The sequence below is a fragment of the Carlito syrichta genome, unplaced genomic scaffold, assembly GCF_000164805.1.
Source record: "Carlito syrichta isolate Samal-C Ts95f unplaced genomic scaffold, Tarsius_syrichta-2.0.1 Scaffold313900, whole genome shotgun sequence".
Classification (NCBI taxonomy): Eukaryota; Metazoa; Chordata; class Mammalia; order Primates; family Tarsiidae; genus Carlito; species Carlito syrichta.
Genome location: NW_007257996.1, coordinates 280696 through 290987, shown reverse-complemented (window position 1 = coordinate 290987; position 10292 = coordinate 280696). Strand labels below are relative to the sequence as shown.

At 61.9% G+C, this 10292-nt stretch overlaps 1 protein-coding gene across 1 annotated transcript in view; it reads right to left on the bottom strand.

Annotated features, from left to right (window-relative positions):
* The window catches only part of KCNT1 (potassium sodium-activated channel subfamily T member 1), an 86465-nt gene that overhangs the window by 19910 nt on the left and 56263 nt on the right, over positions 1-10292 (bottom strand). Inside the window, exons 9-18 of the mRNA XM_021718854.1 lie at positions 10015-10109; positions 9957-9965; positions 8568-8748; positions 5110-5274; positions 4725-4861; positions 2836-2899; positions 2562-2670; positions 1847-1955; positions 1464-1613; positions 827-1053 (exon numbers count right to left, since the gene is read on the bottom strand). Of these exons, the coding sequence (XP_021574529.1) occupies positions 827-1053; positions 1464-1613; positions 1847-1955; positions 2562-2670; positions 2836-2899; positions 4725-4861; positions 5110-5274; positions 8568-8748; positions 9957-9965; positions 10015-10109 (1246 nt within the window). The remainder of the gene's footprint in view (positions 1-826; positions 1054-1463; positions 1614-1846; positions 1956-2561; positions 2671-2835; positions 2900-4724; positions 4862-5109; positions 5275-8567; positions 8749-9956; positions 9966-10014; positions 10110-10292) is intronic.

Sequence of the window (10292 nt, the reverse complement as noted above, 5' to 3'; positions counted from 1 at the left end):
CTTCCGCCTCAGCCTTCCAAGTAGCTGGAACTACAGGCGTGCACTACCACGCCCGGCTGATTTTTTGATTTATTGTAGAGACCTGCCTAGGCTCAGGCAATCCACTCACCTCAGCCTCCCAAAGGGATTACAGGCTGAGCCACTGAGCCCAGCTTAGTTTTTTTCCTTTTATCTTTGAGTCGGGGTCTCTGTCGCCTAGGTTGGAGTGCAGTGGCACAATCAAGGCTCACCGCAGCCTCGACCTTCTAGGCTCAGGTGTTCCTCCTGCCTTAGCCTCCCGAGTATCTGGGACTACAGGCCCACACCACAACACCTGGCTAATTTTTTGTTATTTTATAGAGGTGAGGTCTCGCTATGTTGCCCAGGCTGGTTTCAAAATCCTGAACTCAAGCGATTCTCTTGCCTCAACCTCTCAAAGTGCTGGGATTATAGACTAAGCCACCATGCCTGGCTGCCAGTTTTGATCTCGACCAGCAGACTTCCGGCCCCAGTGGACATCAGAGCTTTGACCTATCTAAGGGACAAGCATAAGGAAACCTTTGGGTTGAGGGGACCACCAGGGGTTTCCGACTTAGCACCCCAGGGCAGCTGCCTAGTCTAGGCACCCCAAGGCCAGAGGCTCCCAGTGACCCCTGACCCAGGGCGGCCATTCACTTGAACCCACTGACCGATGCTGACAGAGAAAAGTAGGGCAGCCCAGTTGGCAGATTTGAAAACTGAGACCCGGAGAGCCTCGACTTGCCCCAGATGGGGGGCAGGCCGGGAAGAGACAGATCCTCAGGCAGGGTCTCCCCTGCCCCCACCCGGCCCGGGGTCCCCACCTCACCCATAGAGGCAATGATGCTGTGCACGGGCAGGCGGGAGGGCCCCTCGCCCAGCCCCTGCCTCCGCTGCTGCTTCTCCTCCTGCTTGAAGATGAAGGCCGAGTTCTCCTCCTTGGTGATGTTGATGTAGAAGCAGGTGTCGGAGGCGGCCAGGAGGTGCCGCGGCCCCGGGTTCAGCAGGATGCTCTTGTTGTCCTCACGCTTCACCCCGATGAGGCACACGCCATACCTGTGGGAGGGGCTGCCAGCTTCTTGCGCCACCTGTGCCCGCCTGCCTCCCCGGGGGCCCCTGTTGACCCCAGCCAGGCTCCTGGAGGCCCCATGGAGTCAGGGCCCTCGGCCCACCTCCCTCACAGGCGCTGGGGACCCACAGGCCTGAGGTCAGCCTCATGAGAGCCTCAGACAGAGGCCACCCCGCAGGTTCCCACGTGGACACTGATGCCCAACCCCGAGACTGCCGGATTGGGCCGTCCACACCAGGTGGGCATGACCCTTGGGCACGATGCTCTCATCTCAGCCTCTGGAGCCCCTGGCCTCGAGCCCCACCTGCCTGACCTGGACCTCAGCGGGGACGTGATTGACAAGTCCCAGGAGTACCCACGCCCGCAGGCCCCGCCCCACCGCCAGCCCAGGCCTTACTTCTTGTGGGCATGGAAGGCCGCGTAGGTGAAACTCTTGCCCTCGTACTCGCGGAAGAATTTGCTGTCGCCCATGCGTATGTGGTAGACTTCGTTGCCCGAGCAGCGCCCATACATGCGTTGCCACTGCTCGGGTGACTCCTGTCCTTCCCTGCGGGCCAGAGTAGGGCCGGGGACCGTCACCTCCCACCAGGGCCGCCTCTCCCGCCCGGGTCTGCAAATGTCCCCTGGGCGGGACATGCGCCCCCACCCCCACGCACGCACCCCCTCCTCTAGGAAGACCGCCCACGGCCTGGATGGTGAGCCCCCGCCCCCACGCAGGCCCTGCCTTGTCTCCCTGCGCTGGCCAGGGCGTGGCAGTCGGTCGGGGCGCGGGGCACTCACTGGCCGCGGGACGTGTGCACCAGCAAGGTGATGAGGGTGGAGGTGGCCGGGCAGATGCAGTTGAGCGCCAGCAGGGCGTACTTGCACTCCTCCTCACACACCACGTGGTCTGCAGGGCAGCAGCGTCAGCCTCCCCCAGCACTCAACCCTCCCCAGTGTGTGGGTTCCTCCATGCTGGTGCCCGCTGAGAGCCCACCCCCATCTGCTGGGCAAACTGTCATACGGCCGGCCGATGGGTTCCAGGAGCTCCATCCTGGGGAGTGGGTCTCTATGGGGCAGTTGCTGTTTGTCATTGAGTGCGCCAAGGTTGGGGTCCCGCCCACGGGTCCCAGGAGCCCTGCCTGGGCCCTGCTCCCCCGCCCCGTTCCCAGGAGCGCATGGTGGGCCCTGCTTGCTTGTCTCCAGGAGCTCGGCGTGGAGCCTGCCCATGGAGTGCCCTTCCAACAGTGCTCCCGGCACCACCCCTGGCCCTGGCTCCTGCCTTCACTGATCCAGGGCCCCAGCACAGGACCTTTCACCTTGAAAGGCTGGACCCACCTGGCCCTCTCCCTCGGATGTGGTGAGGGAAAGGGTCCACGCCCCCTGCGCCTACTTGTGCTCTCCTGCAGAACTCTGGGAGGGCCCCTCCCCCACTGTATGCATTCATGTCTCTCCCCCACCTGCATACACATGCCCCACCCCCACCTGCATGCATGCACCCCTCCCCAAGACGTACCCGCAAACTTGACGTGGAACTTGTTCTCGGGCTTGAGGATCTGGACGTAGAGGGGGCAGTTGGGAGCAAAGTCCTTCACGGCCCAGGCACGCAGGATGGTCTGGTGGTCCTGGTGGGTGGAGGTGGGGAGGTCAGTGTGGAGCCACCTGCCATGTGGGTGGGCGGGCCACAAGCCTGGAAGGTCCCCGCTCTCAGGACTGTGGCCTGCACCCTGCCCTGCTGTGCCCCTGCCCTGCTGTGCCCTCCCCTGCCTGGAATGGGCGGGTTCACTCACCGCAGCTGTGCGGTCCACCTCATTCCTACTGCTGAGAATGAAGCAGGCCTCCCCATTGTCCATCCTGCAAGGCACCAAGGCTGAGCGCTGGCCAGTAGGGGTGGAGGCGTGAGGCAGGTGGGTAGGAGGAGGGACACCAGGGGAGGCTCCTCCTTCCGGGTGAGGCCTGGCCCACGCAGGCCACCCTGTGTCCCCCCAGTAGGCGCCCTGGGTCTCTCCAGATTCCCTGGCCCCTCTCTGGCAGGCTCAGGGCCAGGTCAGGACTTGGGGCACCCTAGGGAGAGTCCAAGCTGGGACACTGGCCGAGGCACACCAGCCAGGCCAGCCCCCCAGCACTCACAGACTGACAGGGAGGGGGCCAGGGAGTGGTGCCCATGGGCGCTTGTCCTGGAGACACTGGCTGGCAGCAGTGAGGACACCAGTTTTTCCAGGCCTTGGTACGGACCAGCAGCTGTGCTTTCCAGGAAAACGTCTCCCCTCCCCTTACAGACTCTGGCCTCTGAACCTCCGCCCCAGCTGTCCCTGGGGTTGCCCGGGTAGGAAGGGTGTCAGGAGGCCGTTTAAGGGGATCTGCTGGTCAGGGGCTGCCGGATCTGTTCAAACTCTGGTCTGGTGTCTCAGAGATCAGGAGTCAGGGATCATGGCTGGAAAGGGTGGGCCCCATGGAGACCTTACCTCACTGTGCCAACCATCTGGGCACTCAGGCAGTTGACCCCACCTGGGTGCTGGCTTCAGGAGGCCCCTCCTGGGTCCTCGTTAACCCAGGGCTGGGGTGGGACATTGGCTTTGGGGGGTCCCTCCTGGGTCCCTGTTAACCTAGGATGCTGGCTTTTGGGGGCTCCTTCTGAGTCCCTGTTAACCTGAGGCTGGGCTGGGGCACAGGAATGAGGGCAGTGCTTGGGGGCAGAGAACCTGTCCCTTTTCTGGCTGGGCTTCTCCTGTGCTCTGGGAAACCGGGTGACCACGTCCAGCTCCACTCCTGGGTCTCCCGAGAGCCTGTCCAGGAGACTGCCCCTCTCACTCCAGGGACCTGAAGACCCAGCATGTCACTTGCACCACTGCCTGCCCCACTGGGCCCCAGGACCTGCATCCACTGCCCTGAGCTTGGCCTGCCTGGCCCTGCACTTTCTCTGCCTGTGCCCCGAGGGCCTGGAGCTGGTCTCAAGCAGGTGCATCACCCCCTTGTGAGCCAGGGACAGGATCACAGACAGGACCGTGTACCCTCATTGCTGGCCCAGGTCCTCAGCTCTCAGGGCTCAGGACGATGGCCGGAGGGACCTTGGGTGCACAACCCCCAAGATGCCATGGACATGCCCAGGGTCCTGGAACGCAAACTTGGCCCTCCCAGGAAGCGCGCCAGTATATTCTGGAAAGTTCCAGGTAGCAGTGCACTCCTGTCGCCTCAGTAGCTCTGTCAGCTTGTCTTTAAAGGGAAGTTCCGCCCTCAGTCCCCGTCCCCCGCCTTGACTCACTGCCCTAATCTATTTTGAGCCTTCCTAGAACCTGACGAGAAAAACTACCCTGACTCAGAGCACAGAGTGGGTGTTCCGGAAGGTTGACCCCTCACCCAGCAGAAGGAAGACCAAGACTCCGCCCAGGGAGGCTTTCCCAGGTCACTCTGCAGTGGGCGAAGGGTCTGGCTGTGGGTCCCACTTACCTGGGTCAGGGACAGGAGCTGGACATCCCCTGGAAGGTCCACTCCAGCTGGCCCTGCTCCTATCTGGACGAGAGTCTCTGGCCACCTACCCTGGGGAACCCCTGCTTGGAGCAGCTCACCGGATGGCTGGCTGAGGTCTGCACCCATGGCCATGAGGGCCTATGTCAGGAAGATGGCCCAGCTGCGACCTGCCTGGCCATGCCCTGCCCCCCCAACCCCTCACCAAGCTCACTTGGCTCTCATGAGGTCCTGGTCCTTTAGCGCAGAGCCCTGGAGGTAGATGACCCGCTGGGACCACAGGGGGATCTGTAGGACCCTGCGCACCTGGACGTCCATCTCGGTGGGACACAGGATGACCACATAGTAGTCCTGTAGGCCAGGCTGGGGTCAGACCCTTGGAGGGCGCGCCTTCCCTGGCACGACCCACTCTCCGGGGAATTTCGCACCCCTGCCTTGAGGTGGCCCTGGGCCTCACCATGGTCTCACATCTGGCAGGAGGGCCTGTGGGGACCCTGCAGTGTGGGCTGCCACCCCCGCTGGAGGGGGACCTGAGGTCGAGAGCATGCACGATTTGCCAGGCAGTGCTGGGAGGCCCTGTGGCCTCGAGGGAAGTGCACCTGGAGCCGTGGGTGGGCGTAGAACTCGTTGAGGAAGTCCATGAGGAGGTCGATCTTGAGCGAGCTCACGCACAGGACCACGTGCTTCTCGGTTTGCGCACGGTGGCGGCTGTAGTTGCCCCCCGACTTCTGCCTCTCCATCCACAGGTACACCAGCTCCTCGAACTGCGGGTGAGAGGGGATGAGTGCCGGCGGCCCAGCCTGGTTTTCAAGGGCTTCCCACACGGCACGACTGGCTGCGGAGTGAGCTCCACCGGGGGCCTGTCCCACACAGAGGCAGCGGGTGCTGACGGCCCCAGGCAAGATGTGTGGGACCAGGGGAGGAGGGATGCCAGGGCAGAGGCCGGAACAGAGACTGGGGCAGGACCTGGGAGCTCTGGCATGGATGGCGTGGTCAGAAGACGTTGGGGATATGTGGCACAGGTCATATGGGTGGATGGTGCCCGAATGTGGGTTGAGAGTTTCCTCCCCCTGAACCCTCAGAAAGGGACCTTGCTTGGAAATAGGGGTTTTTGCAGATCTAGAGCATGAAGTGAGAGTCTGGATCGGGGTTGGATATCCAGGAAAAAATGTCCTTTTAACAGTAAGGATGAGCCGGGCTCGGTGGCTCAGCCTGTAATCCCGCGCCTTTGGGAGGCCGAGGTGAGTGGATTGCCTGAGCCTGAGGGTTCGAGACCCGCCTAGGCAGCGAGAGCTCATCTCTACAATAAATCAAAAAATCAGCCGGGCGTGGTAGTGCATGCCTGTAATTCCGGCTACTCGGAAGGCTGAGGCAGAAGAATCGCCGGAGCCCAGCAGGTCGAGGCTGCGGTGGCCGGGAGCGGCCACTGCACTCCAGTCTGGGCGACAGAGTGCGACTCCAACTCAAAACAAACAAACAAACAAACAAAAAAACCCAGTAAGGACGGGGTCCCGAGGGGGTGCAGGACAGAAGCTGGCTCTGTGGGAGTGCCACTGCATACTTGGTTCCCTGGTCTGGCCTGCCTGGTCATGAACCCTGCAGAAAGAGGAGACAGAGGGGAGGCCAGCTCTATCCCACCCCATGGCAGTTCCAAATGGGCTAGAACCCTCTCTGGAAGAAGCAAGCCTTACACTTTCTGAAGCAAATACAAAGCCAGGTTTACAATTGAGGAGCGAATGATCTTTCTAGACAACACAGGAAGACAGAAATCATAAAAGGAAAGATTGGTACATTTGACTACATTAAAATAAAAATCCAGCCAGGTACAGGGGCTCATGCCTGCAATCCCAGCTGTTTGGGAGGCTGAGAAGAGACGATCACTGGAGCCCAGGAGATTGAGGCTGCAGTGAGCTATGATCACATCACTGCATTCCAGACTTAGTAACAGAGCAAGACCTCATCTCTACAAAAAAGAAAATTAGAGCCAGGCTCGGTGGCTCAGCCTGTAATCCCGCACTTTGGGAGGCCGAGGTGAGTGGATTGCCTGAGCCCGCGGGTTCAAGACCCGCCTGGGCTACTTGGCGAGACCTCCTCTCTACAATAAATCAAACTAGCTGGGCGTGGTAGTGCGTGCCTGTAGTTCCAGCCCCTTGGAAGGCTGAGGCGGAAGGATCGCCGGAGCCCAGAAGGCCAAGGCTGTGGTGGCTGGGAGCGGCCACGGCACTCCAGTCTGGGGGACAGAGTGAGACTCCAACTCAAGAAAAAAGAAAAAATTAGGTGGTATGGCAGGATGCACCTGTAGTCCTAGTTACTCAGGAGGCTGAGGCAGGAGCTCAGGAGTTCAAGGCCAGCCTGGGAAACATAGCAAGACCTCATCTCTCATTTTTTTTTTTGAGCTGGAGTCTCACTCTGTCCCCCAGACTGGAGTGCCGTGGCCGCTCCCAGCCACCACAGCCTTGGCCTTCTGGGCTCCGGCGATCCTTCCGCCTCAGCCTTCCAAGGGGCTGGAACTACAGGCACGCACTACCACGCCCAGCTAGTTTGATTTATTGTAGAGAGGAGGTCTCGCCAAGTAGCCCAGGCGGGTCTTGAACCCGCGGGCTCAGGCAATCCACTCACCTCAGCCTCCCAAAGGTGCGGGATTACAGGCTGAGCCACCGAGTCCGGCCTCATCTCTCATTAAAAAAAATCAAAACCTCCAGTGAAATGGAAGATTCTGTACAAAGTGAAAAGACAGGTCACAGGCCGGGAAAGCAACTCGCGAAATACACCACCAGAGACCAGCTTCTAGAACACAGAAAGACCCTAACTCAACAGTAAGAGAGAGCCATAGCCTGGAAGACAAGGGAGCGGCTGACAGGAGTGTGACTCACAGAAGGTCAGATGGTTGACAACCAGAGCAAAAGACGGCCTCAGCAGAAATTGCAGGAGCAAGGGTTGCAAAAGTTCAAAAAGCTGCCAGCACCATGTGCTGTCCAGTCAGTAGGACAGCTCTCACTCAGATTCAGGGTGGGGAAGAGTCCCATGTGGGGGCCACACCACCCCGGGCCACGCCACGCCACCCCACACCAGTCCACTCCACACCAGGCCACACCACACCACGTTGGGCCATGCCACACTGGGCTAGGCTGCACCATCCCAGGCTATGCCATAACAGGCCACACCGGCTGCTGTGGAGGGCCCTCGCCACCTCAGGTGTCCCTGCATGATGACCTTCTGCGTAGCCTCCCCTCCTTTGCTCTGGACACAGGGGAGTGTTGGAGGGCAGGCCAGGTATGCTGGGAGAGGGGAGAATAGCAGCTGGGGCTGAGGGCACTGCAAGGGGGAAGGAACCGAGGCTCTGCTGCACTGGCCCTGCTTTCTTCACACCCTGTGCCTGCCTGAGGGTCTGGCTTCCAGTAAGCCCCCCATCCCCTGGGCCTTTACTCCTGGTAAATGCACCGACCCTGACGGGGTGTGCCACCTCTGTCCCTCAACTCCCACTAGGAGGGCCTGTCCTGGGGGGACCTGTAGGGGCGTCAGAGGCTGTCCCAGCCATTCACTCCTGCCATGGGCAGCTGGCCCTGCCAGGCCTCCACCTTTCCTGCCGGGGTTCCACCCACCCCCTCCACCCACCTCCACTCTGCTCCGTGGGCAGATGGGCCTCAGCAGCAGGTGACCAGGAAGCAGCTGGGTGCGCCCCCGTGCCCCCAACAGTGGCTGTGAGTGGGAAATGCAGCAGTTGTCCACCCTGGCAGCCCTCTGCCCTCTGTAAGGGTCCGGGCACCCAGAGGACAACTGTCTCCCCTAAGGAGAGGGCTGTGCTCATGGACTCCGTCCTCATTCACCGCCTGGGCACTGCCAGGCCCGATGCAGACCCTCAGCAGGGCCCCCTGAGGAGCAGGTGCTGCCCCATCAGCCTCACCGCCCCCTCCTGCGACTGCCCGCCTCCACCCCACCCCCACTCAGCCCGCCTGTGAAGGCCCTGCCCATGTGCCACAACCCCAGCGGTCCCTCCATTGGCACCCGCCCTTTGCTGTCACAGCAGATGTGTGCCGGGCCCGAGCCAGGGCCCCACCTGCAGTGGAAGCACCACGAGAGCCACGCAGATCATGATGACCACCAGGAGCTGGGACGGCCAGATCTTGGGCGTCACGTCACCGTAGCCCACGGTGGAGAAGGTGACAATGCAGAAGTAGAAGGACGTCAGCAGCGACAGGTTCTCGCCCGCACGCTCCAGGTGCTGAATGCCGCAGGTCCTGGGGGGCCGGGGAGGGGGGTGAGGCTCTGCCCACGGGACCCTTGACACCCAGGAGACCGAGTCACCAGGATGACAGGGCAGTGGGCCGAGCCTGTGTGCCCCTTCCCTGGCGGGTAACCCCGGCCCACCCAATGGTCTGAGTCTGAGCCCAGGGTGCGTGACAACTCCAGACAGTTATCCCCAGCCCCACCTACCTGTCCCAGGCCCTGCCTGACAACTCAGCTGGCCCAAACTCCAGCCTCCATTCACATCTGACTCCCCTGAGCCCCCTTCCTGCCCAGAGGCTCTTCCTAGGCCCCTGGAAGAGTCCCTGGAAATGGGGTGCAGAGCTATACCTCAGTGTGAGGGTGAGCACAGCGCCTGGCCCTCCAGTCCCCAGAGTCTCCCTACTCATGCCTGAGGCCAGGCAGGGTGGGGCACACTAGGCCATGGCATAGCCAGACAAGCCACCTTCCCACGCCTGAGACCGGGAGGTCTGACAGGCAGGGCTGGGTCACTCCCACGTGCCAGCATGGGGTGGACAGATGGAGGGTGAATGGGCTGCTGGAGGGTGCTCGGCTCAGTCCCCCGAGTCACTTGGGCCTTCTCCCCAGGGACTCTGGTCCTGCCTACTGAGGGGTGTGTGTGTGTGTGTGTGTGTGTGTGTGTGTGTGTGTGTGTGTGTGTTTTGGGGTCTGTGAGGAGAGGCGGTGGAAAGTATAAGACACATCCTCCCTGACCCCCTGGGCTTGGTGCTTGCCCCAGCATCCCTGCCCAGAGATAGGAGATGGTGCCCAAGCCTCCCCAGGACCCAGGACAGGCCAGCAATGCGGAACTCTCAGTGGGAGAACAGGCAGGTGCAGATGTGGATGGCTGGGGTCACTGTGGTGGGCTGGAGGCCCTCTCAGCTCCAGGTGCCCCCCTTCTGACCCTGGCAGCTTCCAGACCCTGCCCTCAGCTGGGCCTCAGCCAGAAGGCCCCCACCTGGTCCAGGGGCTGGTCCCCCTCCTCGGTGCCTGAGGGCAGACCTGGAAGCCAGACTTGGGTGTCCCAGGCCTCTGGGCTGCTGGTGCCTGGGGATGCGGGCATGCAACCACCTCCCCAACCCCAATCACAACCGGGTGGCCCTTCCTGTCCCTGACAGCTGGGATGCAGAGCCTGCAGTGAGCGTCTGCAGCGGGTGTTGTGCCCTCATCCTGCAGCCCTGACTCTGCCCCGAGGACCGGCCTTAGACCCCTGAGTCACCTGATGTCCTGGGGGCTCCCATCTGTGGCCACGCACTCACCCCGTGAAGACCAGGCACAGCAAGGTGCAGAAGAGGATGAGGACCTGGTTAAACATGGCCGACTGCGTCCGCAGGATGGCTCGGTGGAAGTCGTTCTGCAGAGGATGTGGCGGCCATTAGGGCCATAAACAGAAGCCAGAAAGGCAGGACCTGGCCTTACCCACGTGTTGGCCAAGGACCCATGTGCCCTCTGCTGTCCCCTCAGGATGGGTCCCCGGGCTGCCTGCACCTTGGGGGCGGGGTAAGGGTGAAGGCAGCAGCCAGAGGGCAGGAAGCAT